We start from the raw sequence: 26171 nt of genomic DNA on the forward strand, positions 1-26171 counted from the left end.
CTTACACTCCATTGAAGTTGCGATGGCTTTTCACCAGTTGTACATTATGTGGGAACCAGTGGACCTTTTCACAGAATCGCTAAAAAGTTGGTTACTGTCATTTTTGCCGTCTCACATGACCAAAGCAAGAGTGCACCACCAACTGGACAGGAGAGTGTTGTGCTACAAGGGGCAAGGACATGTAACTGGAGGTTTACTTGCATTCATGTAGGGTCAACGAGGACCACTGCTGAAATAGACAGATGACAAATTTAGTATGACCCAGCCCTTTAAAATAACAGTGTGTTCATTTTGCATGTCATATTATATACAGGGTAAATATTGTTTCCCCCTTGGTTTATGTTTGCAACACTACGTCTAAAGATCTGACGTGCTTGTCATCCTTCAGTTCCCTCTGCTTAATTTCCCTGTCTTTTCTCATGTGTCTTGTCAGCTCACTGTTGTCAACCAAATGTCCCTCCATTGTGTGAAAGGCCAGCCAGGGTGACTCCATGAATAAGTTACCGTTGGTGCCTAACAATAGAGTCGCAAGATGGAGAGAGGAAAGATGGTGAGAGACAGGAGCTGGAGGGGGAGGATGAGGATGAGAGGGGGAAAACATCATCCCTGGGAGTAGAAGTGGGGTGAGGGAGATGGAGGAAAATGTGGGATAAGAGAGAGAGAGAGAGAGAGAACATAGAGTAGGCCCACTTGGTCTCAGTTGTAATATATTATAAATCAGAATGGGAAGGCCAGCAGAAAAAAGCATATGATGAAGTATATTCTCATGAGTGTGTATATGTGTGTGAGAGAGAAAACCTGAAGTGAAATTAGTTATTGTAATTCAGAGTAACATGCTGATATAGCAAGCAGTGAGCTTAAGAAGACGTGCCTATATTATGCATTATGCTTTTAGTTTATTCCCCTTTCCTTTAGTGTGTTGTTACCTTCCCTCTCTCCTTATGTAGAATCTGGAACACCTTTCTTGGATTCCTCTCCCTTTTTAAAAACAAAAACAAAATACAATATCACCCAGTATCATACATGTTTTGAACCGGTAAAGCATTGGTTTAAAAGCTCAAACTGGTCGAGCAAAAACTGGCTCGTGTTGTTACTGTGGTGACAGCTGTGTTAACAGGTGAAGAGACATGACATTTACAACACATTTTTAACGCATGATCAGTTTCAAAAGAGAGGGCCAGCTGACCAGTCAGCGCAGACTGGGCTTCTGGGGGGGAGGCCAAGCAAGAGCTTTCAGACAGTAAAACTACTTGATCAGAGAGGAAGAGAAAGACAAACAGATGAATGAGAAAGATAAAAAAGCAAAGGCAGGCGTAAACATCAGGGTGGGTGAGGGCACAGGGCCAAACAAGAGACGGGAAGTGGAAGTTTTCTTGACTCTTGATTAAAGGCATCACAAGGGAGTCTTTTGCTCATTATCCCACTTGTCCATCTGCCCGTCTACAGCTACACAAAGTCAGATTTGACCTCTAAAGTCCGAGCTCAAGATAACACCCAATAAAAGAACTGTCACATACATCAGAGACATTTATATCAGCATGCAACAGAACTGTCAAATTGTCAAGTCTCAAATGTGTTCAGTGCACTCGCAATTTTCATTTGTAAGCAAATGGGTTTGCTGTTCACTTGATAAATGTGTCAACTCTGATTTGATTCTTAAATCTTCAAAGACCTGACACCAGGTTTGGCCAAGAAGACATCAATAACTTAGATCTTATTTAGAACAAGGGATACAAACTGATTTCCCTCTATGACATGACAAAGACAAGAGACAGTGTGGTTATACTGAAGCGACTTTCAACTTTCCATCAACTGTCCACCACAAACAAGAAAACCCAACGTTTCTGACAGCTGGCCTCAGAGAGCCATTCAAATCAATCTAGTGGAATGATGATCAAGTGGGCAGAAAATTATGGAAGGATGGAAATGTCAACTGAGATCGGCACAGGGCCCCCTGCTAGCCTCATGTGGATAAAGTGGTAGAAGATGGATGGATGGATTCACCCTGGACAGGTCGTAAGTCCATCTCAGGACCAACATATAGAGACAATAAACCATTTACTCTCACATTCACACCTGTGGTCAATTTAGAGTGACCATTTAACCACTGCATGTTTTTTCACTGCCGGAGGAAACCAGAGAACCTGGAGAAAACCCATATGCACACGGGAAGAACATGAAGAAAGGCCCTCGCTCTGTCTTTTTGGGACAGATTGCTAAGTAGTGGTCAGTCTTCAGTGTCTTCATGTCTTTGCCCAATTATAAACATTTTACTCAGCAAACACATTTATGATTTGAATCTGGGGCCACACCTTGGTTGACATCTTTCAAGGACTTTCCAGGACCAATTCCTACAAATTCAAGAACCGAATGTGCTGGAACATCTTAAGAGGAGATGGCAACTTGTGATAACCGCTTTTCCCATGGCGCCCAGTTTTATTGATTTGCAGCACGAATGGCATCAGACAAAGTGATTGTTCCTTGGAATCTTGGGCAAATCGGTCTTAAAAATCTTCTTTGGTGAACCAGAGATCTTGGAATATGCATTTCCCAGACATCTCTCTCTTGCTTGACATTACTCACTCACTGTTCTGCATCGCATCTCACATCAACGGCAGAGAGACAGACAGTGTACAGTAGTAACCATGACTCGACATGAGTAGGCCTAGTTTACGTACACCATGCAATGCAGGGCGCATGAAACAGTAGGTGGAGTCGTAACAAACAAAAGCACATCAGACATTTGCCATAAATATCAACTTCACTACTTTCTTCCACAACATTCAAGCACTTTCAATGACCCATGTATATTTTTGGTGACTTTCAAAAACTTTTGACGGCCTTAAATTTTTTTTTTTTTTACAAATTCACAAACTTTCAAGGATTTCAAGGACCCCTGAACAACAGCTGTGGTCTCAACAGTGAGTGCATTCACATGCACACTAAAAAAAACGATTACGTTGCTATTACTGGCAATGATCAGGTAACCATTTAAAGCGGACCTAGAGTGGTCCTGTTGCACATAATGTTAGTTATGGAGGTCTACTTACATACGTTAACTTGTTTTTATGGTCAAAAACCTCCTAGTTGCTGTAAACGAGCCGATTGAAATCCTCTTTTCTGACGCTGTTCCTGAGTTGCGATATTTCAGAGTGAACTCTCACCCCCAGAAGACAGAGTCTTGTGATTGGCCAATACTATTCAGCACATCCACTCTCAGAAGCGCAGCTCCCCCCTCTGGAACGGTGGATGCACTGCTCCTCATTATCAAAACATTGTTTAAAAATAGCTTTTTAGTCCCTTTTATGACTTTGACCCGGAGTCAGACCCAGAGTCAGAAGACACTGTCGCTCGTGAAACACCTCCACAACGGACATTCTTCTTCTTCTGCGGTTCAATGTACGCAACCGGATGTACCCGGACTAGTGCCCGGAGCAGGACGATCTGCTGTTCAGGAGAACCGGGTTTTTTTTTTTTTTTTTTCAGAGATCTCGCTGAGCCCGAGATTACAATACAACACAGCATTTTCACCAGTGAGTGAACTGTTTGTTTAGAGCCTTCAGGGCTTCTCAAACAAGGTAATGACACAGATACACACTAAAAAACAGTGTAAATTTGAACTTCCGGTCTCTGTGCACTTTAAGGTGTATACATGTCTCTCAGAAGTCAGAATATTGACAGAAACCTAGGTGTGTTAAACGGGTTTTTCATCAACCGATAACAGGAATAAACCGATAATGAATATCAGTTATTCCGTTTACATGAGCACTTGATTAACCAGATAACTACAAAAACCCGATAATAATCGGTTTTGTAGTGTGCATGTAAACGCACTCATTGAGGCCGGGAACTAAAAACTACAGTGAGCCTCCTTGTTTTCTAACAAATGTTAGAAACCTTGACTTTCACAGTGTGAATGTATTTAGGAGAATTTGCTTGTGTGCTTTTATATTCACCTGTACAGAACCCCACAGCCTCCTACCTCATTAGCATACCACACAGAAATACAGAACTAAATAGCGTGGATGATGAATTAACAAAGTCTTATTTCATTGACCTCTGTATTTATTTATTTATTTATTCATTTAATCATCTATTTATTTATTTATTCACAGATTTTTAATTTTACTTCAGCAATAAGTCAGCACACAGCAAAAACACTATTAACAAACATGAGGTGAAAATACTTTATGTTTCTAAGGAAGCACTGCCAATCAGAACTACATGCACCACTTTGCTGACTCCAAATCGTTGGTGACATCAAAGTAGCCTCCTAGAATGCCTGGTTAGGGATCAGGCGAGCTCTGCCCTGATGCATGTCATTACCAGGAAAATACATGCCACCTTATCAAAAGGCTAAAGAAGAGGATGAAAGAAACTGTGTCAAAGATACAGGATACACAGACAGGCGCAGACGCAAAGCAAGTGATTATTGCACAGACAGTTATACGAGTAAAAAAAAAAGAGATGAAAGCAAGTGTGCCCTTGCTTAGATATCATTCCACTCCAACATGAGGAAGCTTCTCAAAGTAGACTTTAAACATGGCCAATGGACTCATCAAAGACTTAAACTCTGCATGCTCTCCTGACAACACCGATGTTAGAGATTTCAAAGATACACACACACTCTCTCTCTCTCTCTCTCTCTCTCTATCCACACACTGACTTTGATGTTGAGAGGGAGGCTGCACCTGGACACACCACCATAACTATGACACACATTCAGCTGAAAACAGACCAGAAAATGTGACCACAGGGACAAATCTGCAGAGATGCAGCATCCCCTCACACTAACACAGTTACATTAAATACACTACAATACATCAAAGACGTCTTCATAATTTGCCTGGTCACTTTTTTTAAGCATTCATGCACATGAAAGTACATCTACAGCAGCTTTGTGCAAACATGCATAAATGTGCACATGCAAGACCCCCCTGCTGGCAGTAAAAATTGTTAATTTTTTGCTTGAGTTGACTTGAAAGGAATCTTTTTTTTGAAAAAAGAAAAGATTTATACAGCTTGAGGTGGAATAGGAGACAGAAATAAGAAGTCATGGCTGGCACACACACATATACACAGGTCTCCTTTTAGGACTCTGTATTGACTTCGTTCATTTCGGTCTAACCAAAGCCTTTTTCCCTTAACTTTAACAAAACCCGTTGATGGCTACACCCTGAACATGACCACAGCTTCATCCTAAACTTAACCAGTTCCTCAGAAATTAGGTTTTGCCTTATCAGAACCATGTTTTTCCCTCCATGAGGACTACTCGTCTCTGATCTGGTCTGGAAAAGTCAGTGGTTATTCCAAAGAAGGTCCTAAAGAGAGTACACACACACAAACACCATTTTTCAACGAGAAAACGAATTTGTCTCGACAGCGGGGGGTCAAAATGAATGTAACCCTAATTAAGGGCAGAAAATGTTTCTTTGGACTGTGTGCCTGTGCATGTTTACTGGCCAGGGACACAAAAACAAGGTCTTTTTTTTTCATCATATTGGCTTTTTATCTACAAGAATTGTTTTTGGGGTTTTTTGGCAAGCGGGTAAGACATTCTCATATTTCCATACATACAACCAATTATGCTGCTTTGGGAAAACGATGATGTCATAGCCCCACCTCTCTCTTGCACTTGCATTCGCTGTTACCATCTTAGTCGTCAATGTCTCTTCTTGTGTTTGGAGATAGTTCATGTTATGATAAACATAACATAAACATCATTTTCCCAATGGCTTGGTTCATACCGTCTAGCTTTATTTCAAAAAGGTTTGTACAAGGCATGCATGCTTCATGCACATGCTCTCCATTTGTGGTGTTTTTCTGTAGCAGCTCTACAGTGCCACGTACAGGCCTGGCATATGTACTGCAGCGTTCAGAGTTGTTTTAGGGGTTTTCATGAAGACATTTCTTGAAATGATGTGTTTATGGGGAAACCTATTAAGAATGAAAGAGATCATATAAGGAGCGTTCCATTTCCATGTGGCTAAGAGGTGATAAGTCTTTCACAGACAGGCTGTGTCAGTGAGTTTGCTTTTCCCTGAGTGCAATTAGCACATCATAGGACTTTTGCATTAACAGCCAATCAAACTGGAAAAAAAGGACTTCTAAATGCAAATTTAATCCACCCCATTCTGCTAGACAGATTAAAAGCACTAGTCCAAGACTCGCAAAGAATTAAACGTGTGACCCTATGTGTGTGTGTGTGGTTTAATTTTGCACCTGACCTGAATCCCATTACAGTCTCACATTAAAGGGACTTGTCATCCTAATTGGAATAAAAAAGCAAGTCTGGATGACATAATTAAATTCTAAGAATTTCAAAGTTAGAGTAAGGTTTTGTTTGGGTTAAAGTCAGGGTTGGGATTATGTACTTAATTTACAGGACTGTGTAATCTCTCATAAGGTGACCTGTGTCCATGTATGCAAGAGTTCTATATATTTCACACTTTCTACTTGTAGACAAGCAAGGGTCAGCCATTGTGTGTCTGAGTTGGTTTATAGTCTCTTTAGCACTGTGTTACATGCATGTGCACTTAAATGTGACACAATAGGTCACCTAAACACAGGCACTGTGTGCCCATAAAGATTACAGTTTTTATGGACGGCAGAAAAAAGCAAACTAGAGTACATTTTTATAAATACGGTGGGATCTTTAAAACTGTGGCGAGGAGAATAATGTGAATAATTTGATTCATCTTGTAAACCTAAATATTTAACACCAATATTAAGCAGCTCTGCGAAGATAAGGTGCAGCAGTGCTGAGCTAAATATTAACATCTGCTTGTTAACATGCTTACACAGTATCTCAAGTGTTCACTATCTTGTTCAGTGTGTCAAGTTATTTTTTTTTGGGGGGGGGGGGTTAGCACTGAACACAAAGCAGAGGTGAGGTTGAAGAGAAAGTCACTCGTTTTACACAAATCATCAGGCAAACGTTGAGCTGATGATGACACCAGAAGAAAAGTGAGGTGATGATCAATAACATTCGGATTCAGAATCTGAAGACAATGACTGTGTATGTGATCCATCCAATGTAATCTGTCATCATTTGTCAGATTATTAGGACTGGACAAGAATTCAATAAAAAAGATTATACTCTACATCACAAAATAATCAATCGAAATGTAACAGAAGGTCAGATTATACTGATATTTGTATACATTGTACAAACACTTCTTGAGGTATAAATTGTTGTCATGCAACAGAAAATGACTGATACGGACTGATTTTCAGTGAACACACCCATGAAAACACAGTGTAACCAGTGCCAAAACACAGTGTTTCTTGAACTGTGGATGTCCCTATTTCCACCATGTGACTACTAATCTGTTGACTATCTCACAATTGTGTGGAACAATGCCACAATTTGACTATCGCATTGTCCTTGGTGCTATTAGAGCACAACATCCACTGACATGACATGAAAATAACTTGTGCGTCACTACCCATCAAGACCTTCATTATGAAAACCAGAACTGTGTTTTCATGCTGCATATTTCCAAACTAATTTGTGCTTGATCTAAATAGTGCAAAGCAGTGAGAACGTGTGCAGCCATAAAGCGGCGTAAAAAATATAGTCCACACAGTGAGTGAGAGGAAATAGTGAATTATTAAGGGCCCAGCAGCAACTTTTGCCCTCAGGCGCTGAGACAATTTATGTCTGGGAAACTGACATCACTGAATATCAATAGGTACAGTAGATCATTAAACTCATGTTCATATAATGTCTCTTATTAAAATTATTTGAGGAATGTTTATGTGATACTTTATTTCCATATTATTTTAATGCAGCACGTAACAGAGAAGGTTTGTTATTCACAGTATCAGGCTGCCATCTGCTCCTGGTGCTTGTACAGTGTGTCACGGGAAGTAATTTCTGCTGGTTATAATGACTGTACATATGAAAGCGGAGATTTTACAGTACACCACCAGCTTTGTTGGTTTTTTTGTTTGTCAAATTCTGTGATCATTGGCATTTGGGTTAGAATGGCGCGAGTAAAAGTTGGTTTTATAGATTAGGAAGCTGTCAATGCCAAATGTACTGCTAAATCACAGTAAATACTTGACACTTTAACCTGTATATTGTTGTTATAATTATACTGTATGGTCATTACAGCATTGCTAAAACAACACATGTAATGTTGGCCTTAAGACTTTTGCACAGTAATGTGATTCGTGCACTTAGCATTTCTTTTTGTCCGTGTGAGAACCTGGTCGGGAAAATGACTGAACTCATCAAGAGCACTTTGTGACGGTAAAGTATACATTAGCTGGTTACGAGTTTACATCATTTCCAAACCATGTTTCTTCAGCCACTAGTTTTCTTTTAAAAGGCTTCCTGGCAGCTTTGGTTTCCCACCGTTATAAAACTCAACTCATGTGCAGACTATATATATCATCCAAGCTCTGTGGGTCTGTCTGCAGAATATCACCTCAGCTCTAGTTATTCACTTTATCTCTGCTGTTATCCTCTTCAAAAATACTGTTCACGTGTTTCTTTTTTCTGATTAGCAGCTGCTGTTTTACTGTTTGCATCAAGATAAACAGTTTAAGTGGGTTGGTTTCCAGCTGAGTGCCTCATCCATTTATAAAAAAACTGCAGAAACAGCTGCACGCTCATGTGTGGAAGTACATGTACTGCATTGTGATGTACTTTTATACTCAATCTGGACAGGAGAGCTGATGATTTTGTAATCAAACTGTGGTTAAGTGCTCTCGCCAGGTGTGCAGGGTAAAAATAACCTGTATTAAAGGGTGAGCAGGCAAACTAACAGGATCATAACTTACACGCTCAAATCACACACACAGCACAACTTAGTAAATATTAAACCTGCTCTCTGTCTAAATCTAGAGGAAAGTTTACCACAACACTATTGTAACAGGAGCCAGAACTCCACAAAGAGGTGATCATTGCTGCTTGTGTGGTTGGCTTGTCTGTGAATAATTTCCATCATGGTGTAAAGTTCGGTTTGGAACAGTACAGCCAAGTACCTGAGAACAGTACCTTTACTTGTTAGATGTAGTTTTAGCGCCAACAACAGAAAACATTGAACGTGACACAACAGAGGACTTCCAGCAGTAGTTTTTTTCCTGCTTGGTTTGTGGCTCTTTGTCTCAACAACACATCAAGCTTTGTATGAGAATAGATCGCAGGTGTTGAAGAAACACCAGTCACAAGTGAGTGATGTTTTGCTGTTGCCCAATCAGCTAACTGTTATGGGTTTAGCTCCACCAGTACTGTACCATGACTCTGTTAACCAAAGGAAAGGTACAGAAAAATGGAACTGTGTGGGCTGGTTATTTTGGTACTATTCCTAATGGAAACGCAGAAAAAGCGTGTACCGAAACGAACGGTTGGTCAAGAAGAAAGTCTTCAAAGAAAGACTCAGGCTACGTTTACACTAGCTGGATATTTTTAAAAACAGATATTTTCTTCCCTCCGTTTTCCAAAATAACTTTGTGCACACATCATCGTTTTCAAAAAAGTTTCCATTTATATTAACCCGCATAAATAAGCTGTCCAGAGCCATCATAACTACGCCAAGCCTGTGGACGGCAGTGTAAGAAGAAGGAGAAAGCCATACAAGCCAATCAGAATCCTCATCGACAACAACAACGACTGACCTCTCACCCTCGATGTATGGACTTAACTATACAAGTGACAGAGTGACAGCAGCGATGATCACGACATTCTAAAATTGTCACGCCACTCCTCCGGGACAATAAGTTCTCCGACCAGACAGCAGTCCGCCCAGGTCAGACCCAAAACTGGCGAAGCTGACGGTGACACGGTCTGACTCATCTCCGAGCCCTAACATATCTTTGCTCCTCTACGTAATATAGGAGCTGTATAAATGCAAACATGTAAGAGTGATCATAACCAAATGTAAAAAGGTCGCATTTTTGGAGCGTAGATTGCCTAAAACTGTTTTTCTCCATTTACATGCAAACGAGAAAACAGAGTTTTCCAAAATCTCCACTATTGCCGGAGTTTTTAGAAAGAATCGTTTTCAGAGGCGAAATTGCCGTTTGTGTGTAAACGAAAGGCACAAACACAGGGGAAAGTCTCCATTTTTAAAAAAATACCCGTGCTCGTGTAAACGTAGCCTTAGAAAATTCAGAAACAGTGTTGGCAAGTGTGGAGAGAACAGACCTTAGCACAAAGGACTCAGTTAGCTTTTATGTCTTTGACCATGCTATCCAGTTTATGATGCATGTTTATGAAGCATTTATCTGTTTTAAAAAAAAAAAACATAGCAGCAAAGAAGACCTACAATAAAGTAATCTTGGATCCACTCCTGCACTCTCACCCTCTGTCAGTCCACTGTTCCTATCTCGTGGATTTCTTTCCAAGACTTCTTCTATGTAGCTAATGTAGCTGTAAGTAACTTTGGATAACATCCATCCATCCATTATTGCGGGGGGTACTGTGTCTATCTCAGCTGACATAGGGCGATAGGCGGTTCGCCAGTCCATCACAGGGCCACATTATGAGACAAACAACCATTCACTCACACGCTCACACCTACGGTCAATTTAGAGTGACCAATTTTCTTGTCTTGTCAAGTCTTCCTGCTGCAAAGGCGAGAGCGCTCACCACTACACCAACCATGGGCCCCGCTTTGGATAACTAACTGCTAAATGCTTAAATGTAAATGTAATCTGGACTCAGTTGAGATGTAGTGAACCCTAGCCCTCTTCAGAGTATTACTCTACTGTATATCTCATAGTGGTAAAGGAAATTCAACAACTGACCAGGAACTGAATACTACCAACTTGAGAAAACTTGGACAGCCTCAATAAGGAATAGGATCATTAAAAATGTGTTTTCCTCCCACAGACTGAGTAGTTACACACAAACTGCTCATAATAATAACAGTGGGATACTTTTGTTATCTTATTCAAGCCAGCACAACAGACAAATGTGTCAAAATCAATCAAGCAAATCCAATTTAGTACTAAGCATCTTTTATCATTGGCTGTAATATATTCAAGCATTTTCACAATTTATTGAATAATCCCAAGCTCCTTTCTGCATAATACTCTGGAGAAGGAAATAAGTGCACATCTGTCAGGACTGGTTTATTTACATCAGTCAAGCAGCAATCAAAATGTCTTTTTTATCTGACCTGCAGTCCTAGAAACTGCAAAACTGAAGCTGACTAAATATTTATTGTCTGACCAATCTTATTGCAGCTCTACTCAGAACACTTGAAAACAGTTTTCTGGTGAGTTTTTATGATTGCACTTGCATCACTGACTGAGGGTTCACACAACAACATTTCCATCCATCTTCTCCACTAGTTTATCCTTCACATGAGTATCAGGGGGAACTGTGCCAATCTCAGCTGACATAGGGCGATAGCCAGGGTACATCCTGGACAGGTCGCCAGTCCATCATATAGAGTTGTTTGTCATATAGAGACAAACAACCATCTACTCTCACACTGACACCTACAGCCAATTTAGAGTGTCCAGTTTGCCTAATCCTCATATTGCATGTCAGGACTGAGGGAGGAAACCCGAGAACCCACAGAAAACCCACGTTCACACGGGGAGAACATGCCAACTCCATGCAGAAAGGCCACAACATTTATAGAAAGTAATTGAAATCAAAAATGTGAGGCATGATTTGATTGCTGGCTGTCAGCTGTTATGCAGCCTCGGAAAGAAAAGGAAAACACCAGGACACGAACGTTTAGCATATAGTAGCGTATAATACAGTTGTCACAAAACCTTTGATCGAAATCATCTCTATACACACATGCAAAAACAAATTCAGACAAAAGCACAGATCAAAAGAGGACCTTATCTGGGACACATAATTCCCTATATGTAAGGTAACCTGTGACTCCATTAGTTGCCAGGCAGCCTCGACAAATCTGTGGATGAAGCATCTGCCCTTCATCTATCAAGCTACCTACAGCAGCCTCTTTCTCCCTTCATCACACCTCCCTCTGTGCGCCTGTCTGGCAGGCGAGGAGGTGGAAAATTCAGGACGGAGACGTGAGAAAACAAAAAAGGATAAAACAAGTAGGTGTAAACTATTACACACAAATGTAGAGGCATAGAATGGTAAAGAAGTAAACACAATTGTCATCAGCTGGAGCCATTTTCCAATGATTATTTTCCAATGTGATCTGAATCATCATCACTGTGTTTCCACTTGAGAGCTGGCATCAAAACAGTGTTAATGGAGTAATATCAAAATACAGGATGACATTGTCACCCGCAGACCGTAAACAGTATATCTAAAGTATAATTAACTATTGTGAATTTGACCTCTACATTTAACACATCCTTATTATTACACCAGAAATTAACACACAGTGGAGCAGTGGGCAGCACCTCTGCACCCCGGGAAGCAACAGGGATTGGATGTCTTGCTCAGGGTCACCCCAGCCCTTCACCTGTCTCAGGATTTGAGCCAGCAACCCTCCGGATAAAAGCCATCATAAAATGATCATAGAATTCCTGAATGTCAGGGGATGTCAGGACAGTTAAATCCTTTATCTCTGTGTGGGTCAGTCAATCGAGGGGATCGATCAGAAAAAGCCCTGCAGTCAGGTCAGGGCAAGAGGAACCAGATCACAGGAATGTATTCTGCTTCTCTACAGTGGAGACAGCACAGCAGCGCCAACATAACGTAACATCTACAATATTTGCTGCTTTAATGAGAGCAGAATTACTTTGGGTTACAAAGAGGTCAACGTCTGACAGCATGACAACAACAGAAATAACAAGAAAGGATGTACAAGAGCAGATTTTCCCAGAGACTGAGCCTTTTACTTAAGATCTATAGATTCAGAGGGAGCTGGTTAATTTTCCACCATGGACACAGATTCTGCCATAATAAGCCACAATTCAGCAGACGGCCACATTAAAACTGACGCTTGGCTGAAGTTTAATGGCGCTTTTCCAATATACAGTTGTAGCGTGGGGCGGCTAGACTCAATTTCTTTTTTGCTTTTCCATTAGCACCAGTACCTGGTGCTTTGGTACCTGCTCTGGCGAGGTTCCAAACGAGCTGACCCGATTCTAAAATATGATGTCAACAGACTGTCAGGCCACTGATTGGTCAGAGTGTCGTCAGCGGAAACTAACCGAACAATGCCGCACTGTAGATCAGTTGAAAAGACTTAAAAATCCTGAAAACGTGTTAATCTCCAACATTTAAGTCGCAAGCAATTTCCAAAGTCTTAATATTTAAAAGATGAGTGGTGTATTTTTATCGAGAGCACCGCCGAAAGCCGCCGATCATGAGCTGAATCACAACTCTTTCTGCCGTATTTTAGTTCAGAACTAATGTTTTTAATGAACCCATTTTAATGATTCAGTACACCAAAAACAACTGCTTTCCGCGTGTTTGTGTCGTGTATAAAATTTAACTGTATTTTGTGCAGCCGTGCTATGATGTCCCCGTCCACATTGAGGAGGTACTATAGTAATGGAGTCGAGCTGGAAAAGTGCCATAAGTTAACCAAACTCCTTGCATTTCCCTTGCATTTCCCTTGCATTTCCCTTGACTGTGCTCCACAAAAGCCAGCAGGCTCATCCAGCAGTGACATTATAATAATTAAAATTGATTTACACTAAATGCGTATACATGTTTGGTCTTCGTGTACAAAACCAATGTAACATGGTCTGTTTGCTGCACCTTTCATCTGAAAATGAGCACTGTCGAGCAATATCTGATCTGATTGAGGGAGTATTTCTGTGTATACAGCAGCAGCACAGTAGTAGATGGGCAAAAGAAGCATTTATTCCAACTGCTGAACAACCAGGTTTTTTTTAATCAGTTTCTGAAAATTGTGAGCACTTCTTTGTGTTTGAATCGCCAGTGAGGGTTTGAATGTAATGGAGTTTTAAGTGAGTCATAACTGTTTGTCATCTTTAAAAATTTGGGGTCCTCAAGTCAACAGTTTGAGAGACGCAACAGAAACCACGCAGTAAACAACAAATCAATCAATGACAAAATGCGTTATATACGTAATTTAAGAAAATTACAGACTACAAATGACATCAGCATTAAATCAGTTCAGCTTAACAGTGCCATGGGTCTCAAGAGATTGGCCACGATGTGAGTCACCATTCAGTCTCTTTATGTGCACAAAATGAACACACACATAACGTGTGTGTGTTGGTGGGAATGAAAAAGGACTGGGAACTTGACATTTTTTGAGTTGTGTGAAAGGGAATTTTATGTCTTTGGATTTAAGATTCATAAATTATTCACATCATTCGTCTTGTGTCATTTTAATCTCCTGCCTCTTCTCAGGCCGCTCCTTCCGTCACTTTTATTCCACACACAGTCAGTACTCTGGAGGATTTGCAACTCTCACTACTACCATCTCTGTACGGGCAAAAAAAAAGATATGACACCTGAGGCTTATATTCTAATACCCATACACTTAAGGTATGTGTACTTTGCAGCAAACTGTTAGGACCTTCTGTTTTTCATTCTGTAGCCATGACCCTTAATGTCTGTCCATTTGCCTTAACACACACACACACACACACAGACCACCTGCTTGAAGAAATTAGTAAACTTAAACACACACACACTGAGGGCCAATTCCAACTCCTATCTTAACCCTCAAGCTCAACCCTTAATCTTAACTGGGCCTTAAAACCAAGTGTTGAGGGTTAATCTGTCACTTAGAAATGGGACACCCCTTAAATGCAGATACGTCTTCAGACTGTGGGGGGCAGAATAACACGAAAGCTGCGTCCAGTCTGTCAACTCCGAAAAAGAGGAAGAAGAACACATTTACGTCACGATTATTTATTACGATCCGTTTGTCAGTCAAGTTATTAGGTTGTCAGTTAGTTATAAGATGATACTCATACAAATACCACAACCACGGACATATTCAGCTGACAGTTACCACACACCACGGCTTATTGATGTGCGCACCAGCCGGCTATTGACAAAAGATCGTAAAATAAAAATTAATGTTACGCAACAATGACGTCAGTAATCCATAATATGGGCCCTAAACTAAGATAATACAATGGTTTTCATAATGTTTTAAATCTCTATTAACAAAGAAAATACTTAATTTGTATCGCACTCGCTTCGCTGCTTTCGACGCCATCTTTCTAATGTGAAAACACACAATGCATTCTGGGTAGCCCTTGCTCCCAAGGGTGGTCTCGGATAATCTCAATATTGAGGGCGATAAAGCCCTTTAACTTTCCCCTCAACTGAGAATCGGGACAGCACTTGCACATAGCGGGAGCGCGCATTTTTGAGATTGAGGGTTAAGCAAGGAATTGGAATTCACCCTAAAATAGATGCAACTCTTTACTCTGCATACCATGTCCTTGGCAGTCTGTGACACATTTATCCAAATTTAATTGCTCCTCAGGCTATAAGTAAAGACACACAAGCACATCCACCCACCCACACACACACACAAACACAAGCTACAGCGAATGACAAAACACAGTTGTAGTTGTCCTTTGGATTTCTTACAGTAAACACAACCTTATCCATAGAAAAACACAAAGCTGCAAACTGAATTTAGCCGCACTGCAACTCCACTCACACAGAACACACGGAAACACCTGTTTGTGGCAACATTCGCAGAGATAAGACGACTGACAGAAGCTGCTGAAGCCGGAGCTGTCAGGCCTTTCCCAGTGACACTTGTGTACACACACACACACACACACACACACACACACACACACAGTGAATTGACTTAAAATATTCCCTGGAGCTGCATTCTTCACTCGTGCGACAGCTGTTAGGCCACAACGCATAATCCGAACCTTTCCTGTACCAACACTAAATCTGCTCCACAGCTTTGAACTTAAATCTTCAATATTTGTATGCAACCTTAAGATTAACCCGATTCTAGATTCCAGGTCCAAAATAATTCCTCCTAATAAGGTGTGAGGAGTGGACATAACAAGTGACCAGCTGGCCTGGTTTTCTATTCTCTTGGAGAACTCACAATAGAAACAACACAGTTGACAACCAAATCACACCCGCACTTCCTCACATACAGAACAACAAACAAGTCTAATCAGTAATACATGTTTTATCTTTGTTCAGAATAAGGATGTAATTGCACAGACACATTTATGGTTTCTTTAGTTACATGTAAAACCAAACTGGACTAAAAACCAGAGTCAACAATAACACTGGAAACTGTGTGTGTGTGTCTGATTCATTTTGAATTCAAATAGCCGACTCTACTGAAATCTTTACAGCTTAAACACAAAAACACAGTAGTAATTATTCTCCATGGCTCAACCTCTTTGACATATTGGTCCATTTACTTCATAATTAGCTGGCACAGAAAATTCACAGACCCCATTTTTCACAATAAAAGCCTACGATGCATCAATCTGGATAAAAGAGACCCGAGGCACTGATCAATCACCCTGACTAATACTGGCCAATAAAGACCACTGGTAAGTGAAAGGGGAAATCAAGAAGAAGCAAACAACATTTACAGTTAATGATGAACCTAGATTTCCAGTCTGTTAGTGACAGAGACAGTTGTCTTACATGTAATTATGCAGATTACACTCGTTTCACACCGAGTTAATGCCGACATCCCGACCCTCCGGCTTAAATAGACACAAAAATATTCAGAACATGTTAAGGCTTTTATAAGGTGCACTGAGTTGAATCAGTTTGGTCCTTCTCACCAAATAAATTGCGTTGTGAATTATTGTTTACTTTAGGACGCAAACCATCTTTCTCTGTGTAGGCTGCCGTATCTTTGTTAACATGGTGATAACCTTAGTCAGATACTTATATATTATGCAAAATCCACTTTTTAATCATTTAAATCCTTATATTTGGGACTCTGGAGGCCCTATCAGTCGACAAAGTGTGAAAAAAGATGACTCACTCATGTTTTTGTGGTCCTCCTCAGTCTAAGTACAGGAGATGAAACACGCGATGTTGACTTCCGCGCTCATTGGGACGTCACAATGCGCTAAATTCCTGGAATTCTCAGAGCTCCGCTTTGTCCGTAAAAAACATGTGAGAGTGCTGGCGAGGGCAACAGCATCCGAAAACCGGAAGTCCGTGAAAAGTTCTATTCTTGTCTCCACAGTGCAGCACAGAGTCCTAAACAAACTTCCAGCCTCAGAGGATTTATCTGTCCGGTGGATACATGTTATATATGACGTCAATGTGCCTGCTAGAGCCTGCAAATGATCACTTTTCCAAATGATGATGTCATTTCCTGTCCCTTTTCGTTTGACTTTTTTTTTAAGGTGGACCTAAAGAGATACTACTAAACAGAGCGTTCTGAACAGGGCTGTTTTGGCAGGGTGATTGAACTGCTGTGGTGCTTCATCCTTATGGTATTTTGACCAAAGCATGTCACAGACATGTTCATTAGGACACCAGGGAACTAGGTTAAGCCCGGCTGCACAAAACTGCCTTGACGCCGTTTTATACGCGACACAAACACGCAAACTAGTGACAAGCGAAGCAGTTGTTTTCGGACATACTGAATCATTAGATTATCAGTTAATTTAAAAGATAAGTTCAGTACTTCCGGCGTGACCGGAGCACAGACTCTGTCTGACACAGTCACCGAACTGAAATCGGGTTGTGATTCAGCTCACAATAAGCGGCTTTCTCACTAAATACACCAGGCTCCTGTGTTAAATATTGAGATTTTAGACATTTCCTTTCTAAATTTTCAGGATTTAAAAGTCTTATTATTTGATCTACAGTTCAGCATTCGCTTTGATTCTCATGACTCACCAGTCAGTGGCCGGCAGTCTGACAACATTTTAGTATCAGCTCAGCTCGCTTGGAATCTCACCAGAGCAGGTACTAAAATAAATCCCCAGGTACCAGACACTATCATTAATCGAAAAGAAAAAAAAATTGGAGTAGAGCCTGGTCAAGCAAAGCCGTGCTACAGCTGTATAGTGAAAAAGCGCCATAAGAAACATTTCAGAATCTCTCCTGCAAGCTCTCTTTTGAATAATATATCTGGCCATATGAAAACACAGCAGGGAGGCCTTCAAATAACTCTCAAAGTTCTCAATATTCTCCTTCTGTTTTGAAATTGCTGACCCAAACAATCTCCTATTTTCTTCAAACCAAATTATCCAGAGTTACAGGTTATCTCTTTAAACTAGTCATATGGACATCCTTATACTGCATGTTCTGTTGTATGGGTGTCATTTTTAGCACTGTGGTACAAAACAGTTGAGAATTAGAAGCTTCTAAGTTTTTTTATTTAACGAGTGTGTTAAGTCAACTACTTGGATTCACGTACATGTATTTGTACATTTCCATTCACTGTGTGACAAGAGAAGAAAAGTTTCTGTTCAGAGATGCTTTGCTGGTTTGTATGAGTTAATCCGACACTTCACTGCTCCATCGTTTCCTGCTGTCAGTAAACGGTCTCCCCGGAAACTTTTTTTTAATGAACTTTCCGATCTGCAAGACAGCACAGGTTATTTTGCTTAGGCTATATTTATTCGCGAAGCACAAGTCATCACGCTTATATTAAGCATCAAACCGGTGCCCACTCACTGCCACGATCTCCCTCACTGGTGACGCATAAGCACCTTAGGAGGTTCGTACGGAAGTATCCTGCTCCTGCTCCTGCTCCTCGTCCTCTCCTGACAACCATTCATAATTTAATTCAAATGTTATTTCGGGGAAAAATATATTTTTGTTCTACGCTGGAAGAGGGGCGTGTGCGTCGCTGCGGCGCGGCACGACGTCATGACTTTAGTTTCTGATAAACTGTACCTGTGCAAAAGTTCCAACACCGTTAGATTGACCTAACCTTACACTTGAACAATAGCACGACCCTGTGTTTGTCCAACTATTTCATGTCAACAAATATCTTATTATTAGAGTTAAACCCAGTGACAGTTTGCTAATATACACTACTCACAAAAAGTTAGGGATGTTTGGCTTTTGGATTCAATTTCAGAATGCACCTAAAATGCACTACAACATTTCCAGGTGAGGTTAACCTTGTCTAAACTTTTGAATGCACATGTCCAATTGTTCAATGCTTCTGTACTTATTGAATAACATGCTAAAAATCCCAACTGTCTGGTGTAGTGGTTCAATTGTTAGTGAAGAGTTGAAAGTTCTGGTTCAAGAGAGAGAAAGAGAATATGCCTGTCTTAAAAACATGTGCTTTTCATGTAATCAGATTCAGCCTGGTCACAAACCACGGTAACAAGTGTCAGTTTTATGTAATAATCCCTGGTAGAGTGTCAATGTCATTATTAAAAGATCTTTTCTCTGTCTATTTTTGCTGGGAACCACACGCGTCACACATGAAGAAGAGGTAAAACGCTGTAACGCAAAATAGCATGCAGTGTGAACACTAATTATACTATTTGTGCTTTTTTCTCCTTTGTGACCAGATGTAAATGTGTTGTCATTGTAAATGTTGCACAGGATCTATCTATCTATCTATCTATATCCTGTTAACCCAGGTTCCCGAAATTAAAAAAAATATGATGATCTACCATGACGGAAAAATGTGAGCGTAACAGTGTAGGTTGAACAGTCAGTCAGAGTAATTAATGATTATTATGCACAGTCGTGGAGTGGAGTGATACTACAATTAAAAGTCGCAGTGCAGTTATAGTCTATAGCAGCGCTCATAGAATACCTCTTGTCCAATCAAATGACATGCTCACACAGTGGTCGGAAATAACTGTTCTATAAAACTAACTCATTTCGGTTTGTAGACAAAACAAGACATTTGAGAAAAATCATTACGTTAAAACGTTTGGGACACACATTTTATGGACCAAATGATTAAGAGAGAAAATAATCGAAAGATGTGCACACGATTAAATCCAGGGGAGAGGAGGCCTCCTGAAAAATTGACAGAACTACGTTTTTATTACTTCTTTTTTTACTTTATTATAGCCAGAGGAAAACATCTGAGCTGTAATCACTTCATTGGTTTATTGATTTCAATTAAAAACCCAGAATCCCAAAGGCAACTGATCAAATCTTGTGAATGTATAAGTTGTGACAATACAAACTTAAGCTGTGATTGGCAATTTGTCAGCTTTATTTTCACAGCTGAAATGTAAGATAAACTGAAGGAAAAATATTTGGGGGTTGTATCATATTATATTATATTATATTATCAGCTGCAGGCTCAGAAGTATCATGATCACTGTGCACTGCACTTTCAAATGAATACTGCATGTGTAGTTCTGGGCTTCCAGGAAATCAAAATGTAGCTCTGTCAGCGAATTTAATGCTTTTAAGTTGAACATTCTACATTAAACACACATTGATACACAAAATCGTGAGCAAAATAAAAGGAAACACAACACAAAGGTTTTTCTCAGATTCATCATCTTTTCACTAACTCCCTCTCTACATGCCCGTCCTCTCTCTCTCTCTTCCTCTATCTCTCTGTGAATATTTTAGTATTGATGAGTCCATTACTGATGATAACACACTGCAATGTCAGCATCCTTTCTCTCTCCCACACACACACATACATCAGGAGTCAGGTTACAACTCTGCTTCTGCTGCTGTCTACTTCTGTGTGTGTGTGTGTGTGTGTGTGTGTGTGTGTGTGTGTGTGTGTGTGTGTGTGTGTGTGTGTGTGTGTGTGTGTGTGTGTGTGTGTGTGTGTGTGTGTGTGTGTGTTGGTAGGGATCTGACTTCCTGGCGTCAATCCAATAAATTGCAATATTTTTCAGTTTGAAAACCTCACATGCGCTCCCCGCTGGCACATGAATGCTCACACGGCGAAATAGAGATTACAGGGATGATGCTCGTTTGCTGCGATGATGCAAGATGACAACAGTGGATAAACAAGAACGCATCAAATGTGAACAAATGGCTGCGATTAGAGGCCGAAGCTTAGACAGAATATAATTCCTCAAACTACAGAGCTGCGTCAATATTTCAAATGATAAACATGACAAACTGGACCTTAATCCAGCTTTAATCCAGAAATCCAGAGAGAGAAAATGGCAGTTTTTCAGCCTAAAACTATGTATTTTACTTGTAATACTCCCAAATCCCATGAGGTGACATACCCCAGTGGGTAAACCATGAGGACTCGTGCACTGTATTTTCTGTAATCACACTTCATGATTGACTCCAGCTACAAAGAAGTGAGTGAGAGCTACAACTGAAAGTCACTCTATATCAGAGATCAGTGAAGTTAACCCGACAGGTTCATTATTCCTCCACAGTTCGAGTGATTTTCTCCCACACTGGTCAACAAACACCTGATGAGAGAGGATTAGTCTTTTCTGACAGGGACTGTGTGGCCTGTGTGTGACCTATTCTTCAGTTATTTCAATTTCCATTATTGTACAATGAAATTGTAATGTATATAAAAATGCTCAACATCAACATAATTTGAAAGATGCATGTCATTTTCCACAAATACTCTATACACAGTACCCTTGAAAAGTATTGGAAAACTGAGGCCAAATGTTTCCATGAGGAATAGTACCAAAATAACTGGTCCTAGCCATTTCATTTTCAATACCCTTTCCTTGGGATACCAGAGTAAAATGGTACGGTCTGGGTCACTCCTGTGAACGCATCATTTAAAAACCAGGAAGTGCATTGTCATTAGCAACATATGCGTTTCATGGAAGCGGATCTCAGCGGCTCTGTTAATGTTTTTATTAGACTATGGCAGCAGGTACAACAAGCTCCCGCTGTGGGAAGGACGTTGAGGTACGTGTACATTTACGGCTCACGTATTTAAAAATTGTTGGGTTTAAATCGGGCTCATAATTACAGTAAATGTGTCGGGCCGGGCTCGGACGCAACGTGCACAGGCTCGGATCGGGCTTGATTTTTTTGGGCCCGATCTAAGCCCTAGAACACACACCAAGTCCACCAAGAAAAGGTACTGACCCAGGGCTTTATCATTCCAAACCACACTGTACTGTACCAAACTGAACCGCACCATGATGGAAACAGCATTATAGTGTAAAAGTGTAAATCAACATGAGGACCAGAGTGCCGTCTGAGGGAGAAAAGCAATTTTGACCTGAGAGACGATGCACAATCATTCAGGGCCATTGCATGAACATTGATCATAGCTACAACAACTATTTGGAATGTCCGGAAGATGAAAGAAAGCCGCGGTGTACGTAGCAACAAACCTCAGCAGTTGATGGCAGAAACATTTTGAGAACCCGACAAGAAAAAACCCTACAAAAACTGTCCGTGATGTCAGCAACAGCACAGAAGACTTCAGGAACAAAAGGTACAGGATTTTTAAGTTTCATGGACTGATAAAACAAAGACTACTAAAGAGAAAGAAAAGGATCTGCTCATGAGCCAAAACAGGATGTTAGACTGGCCAAGTCAATGTTCAGACTTGCCAATGAGGAGACTGAAGGGAGAAACCACCAAAACAAACTGAAAGAGGCTGAGACGAAAGCCTGGAAAAGCATCGCAAAAGAAAAATGCAAAAGTTTGTTGATGTCATTGGGTCGCAGGCTTGATGTAGTTATTGCAAGCAAAAGATTGGCAACTAAATCCATCCATCCATCGTCTACCGCTTTATCCTACACATGAGGGTCAAAAGGGCTGCTGGTGCCAATCCCGGCTGAAATAGGTCACCAGTCCATCACAGGGCCTACATAAAGACAAACAACGATTCACTCACATATTCACACCAACAGGTCATTTAGAGGGTCTGGTTAACCTCTGCGTGTTTTTAGACATGTGGGAGGAAAGTGGAGAACCCGGAGAAAACCCACGCACACACGGAGAGAACATGCAAACTAACCAGCAAGTTCTCCACATGTTCCGTCTGTCTACTAAGTTGATGAACATACCTTGATGTAAATACCTGGAAATAAAAGGTGAAATACTGATCACTTGCTTGACATATTTTAATGTCAAACATGAATTTCAATACAGTAAAAATAAAAGAATTGGCCTCACTGTTCCAATATATACTTCCTTCCTGTGTATATACTTCCTTCCTGTGTATATACTTCCTTCTCTGAAGAGCACAAGCTTTCAACATTCACAAAAATAACTGTCCTTTCATACAGGGAGAATCCATAAAGTATGAATGGCAGCTTCAAGTAAAGGCATCTGAGCCACTCCAATGTAGAAAAATTTGAAAATCTTTATAGGACGGTTGAATTGCTGCAGGGATGTAGAATCTCCCTCACAAATACTGTCTTTATCAAATGATTGCAGTGTCCATCGAGCCCTAGAATTAGAAAACTGGGTTTCCAGATAAAGACTATTTCTGCTCCCAGATGAGTATTTCAGTTCCATATCAGAAGTAATCTGTGAACTCTCTGAGCTTTTTGTTCACGGCTGATTGTCAGTGTTTTAATACTCATCTGGGATTCTGGGATAGTGTGGACAGCATGCGTATCTGAAGCAGAATTAAAACATTTTTAAATACAAACACAGTAGTTGCACAGTACGTGCGTGATTGCAATCATTCAACTCCCTCAATGGCAGATGTATCTGTGTATCAAAAGCAGTGTGTGGTTGGTGTGATGGCACAAACATGGTTCAGTAAAGGGCACAATTTCACTAACTAACATTCAGCTTAACACCAAGTAGAGACAAGTAGAGCCCTGACATTTGAAAGTTCATGTTTCCAAAACAGACGGCAGCAAAAAAAAAAAAAAAACTCATGCTAATCAGACAAAAGGTGAAAAGAAGCACCGTGAAGTAACAACACAAAACAAAATCCTCTCTGACTCATCCACAGCACATGATTCACAAAGACTGCCCTGTTTTATTGCATTTAACTACTATAATATGTCAACGTCGGCTTCCTTTCACCAACATGATTGGGTTGTTTTGTTACAGAATGTCAACTTTTCTTGACCCTCGACTCCAAATGAAAAATAAACTGTAACACAGCCTTAATTTGACCTTTGAGAGTCTGCTCGACAGCAGCATTTATCCTCCAGTTTATCTAAAGAACTAGGCGATAGGAGGGAGTGCAGCCTTCTTATAAGACACTCTTCATATATCATTCATAAGTTGTAGATGATTGCATTATCAGTGCTTCATGAATCATTTAATGCTTTTGTCGGCCACTTCTGAATATTAATAAGTGCTAATTTCAGAGTAACAGGTTATAAAGTTGTAGCTGGGTGTTTATACGTCCTTTCTTAGTAATACATCATTTTAAAATGATGGCATTAAATCAATAAATGCTCAGTACTTTGTTGATAATATTTGGTCCAACGCTGTTTTGGACATTTTTTGACTGATGTGTTTATAAGGCTGATTTACCTTTTTTCTGCTCCATATGATTAAATGTTAACAACATCATTTATGGTCGGTCTTTTCCAATGTGCATTTTTGTGTCAACAGCACTGCGATGCATGTAAATCTCTACTCAGCTGTGGTTAAACAAAGATGCCTTTGTTTTTATTGTGCATAAAGATCATATTTGAAGTTGCTTCTTCAAAAGCAGTGCAAGGACCCGACAACTTGTACAACACTGAGGTTGTTTTTAAATGTGCAACTAACTTTAACTTAACTTTAGCGGTGGGGGGGGGGGATATTGATTCACATAGGAATCTCGATACTAATCATCCAAGATTCACATACTTCAAAAATCGATTTTTTTAAAAATTTCAGTTTCTATTTTGAAAAACCACACAAAACACCCGTTTGTGTCATTTGTGTACAGTTTATTTTTGTAACTTCTGGGTGAAAAAGGCAGCTAGCCTAAGCTTTTATTCATGCAAGTTATTTTTTGTACAGTAAGTACGTTTTTATTCGTTTTGAATGAATAAAAGTTAACTTTTAAAGTTTGCCTTTGTGTGATCACATTATCACATTATCTTATACAAACTGTATTGTTTTGATGCCATAACTTGCCTTAACACACTATGCATTGTATCAATTTTTGAATCAAGAATCTGTTGTGAATCGAATCGTGAGCCACCCAAAGATTCACATCCCTACTTAACTTACATACATTTTTAATAAATGTTCAACGGTCTGTATTTATATAGCACTTTTCTTGTCTCGATAACCTCTCAAAGCTGCTTTACACTACAGTTTTGCCATTCACTCACACTTTCATACAGCACATCTATGTGCAGCGCATTTTCTATCACTCATCTTTCATATCTTAATAAAAATATGTACAAAATAATATTTGAACTATATGGAAAAAACGAATAAAATAGGACTTTTGGGTGAAAATATTTTTTTTAGTGATTTAGGAGCATTTATCAAGTTCCAGAGAGCAAAAAACATTAAATGTGATTTGACGATGAATAAATAGCCTATGCCTATTTAAAAATGGCAAATATCAACCCTATTAATAGTTCTACCTCTACTGTCAACAGTTGGTTCTTTACCACACTGTTTGTTTTTTAAAATGATGCCATATTCCAAAGTAGAGCAGGACAAAGATTTAGTCAAAAACAATGTCTCAGTCCAGGTGGTTTGCTCAAAGACAGCCTTAAAAAAAAACATTTAACAGAATTCAATTAGGAGGAGGATTATTGTGTATCGGTCCCTACGGAAATAGCCTATTAGAAGAAAGTGGCTTTATCAGACAATGCAGTGGATAAACCATGACAGATACAAAGACAGAGTGAGGTCACTGAGCTCCTGTAGAGAAGTCCAGACACACTGTAGTGATGATGTAGTGATGATGGTGATAGTGTCTGTGGGGGGGGATGACACCCAGCAGGTCACAGTACAACTACAACTACTAACTCCACATCACTACTCTGTTTGGCTCAAAGCTCTGTGCCATGTGTTTGTATACAAAGTAGCTTCCAGACATAAGCAGCAGTTTGAACCGAAACACACACACACACACACACACACACACATATACACACACGCACGCACTTACATATCGGAGGACGGCGGCTGGCTACGGCAGAGGAGCGCGTGTCCACACGCTTGTCCCATCGCGCATCCTGCCTCGCGCCTCCCCGGTTCACCCAAACAGCTGCAGTCAAGTCAAGGAGACCAGGCGGGTGAGGGCAGGAGAGGAGGAGGAGGAGGGAGGTGAAGTGAGTGGGGGGGGGGGTTCTGTGCGTCTGTCTGTGGTGGGGCTGGAAGGGGGTGAAGGACAGGCGATGGATGGATGCTGGGTAGTCGGGTGTGTGCTCCCCGCTGTGTGTGTATGTTTGTCTCTGGATCGCTCTCCTCAGTGTGTGTGTGAGAGCGCGCGGGGATTGGTCGGGACCCGGTAACT

At 40.4% G+C, this 26171-nt stretch overlaps 1 protein-coding gene across 1 annotated transcript in view; it reads right to left on the reverse strand.

Annotated features, from left to right (window-relative positions):
• The window catches only part of pde2a (phosphodiesterase 2A), a gene marked incomplete at both ends in the record, with an annotated part of 157193 nt that extends 131311 nt beyond the window's left edge, over positions 1–25882 (reverse strand). Inside the window, one exon of the mRNA XM_083886193.1 lies at positions 25824–25882. Coding sequence (XP_083742319.1) covers positions 25824–25882 — 59 coding nt within the window. The remainder of the gene's footprint in view (positions 1–25823) is intronic.
• Between the last annotated feature and the right edge of the window lie 289 nt (positions 25883–26171).

This window comes from Microchirus variegatus (assembly GCF_963457635.1).
Source record: "Microchirus variegatus genome assembly, chromosome: 3".
NCBI lineage: Eukaryota > Metazoa > Chordata > Actinopteri > Pleuronectiformes > Soleidae > Microchirus > Microchirus variegatus.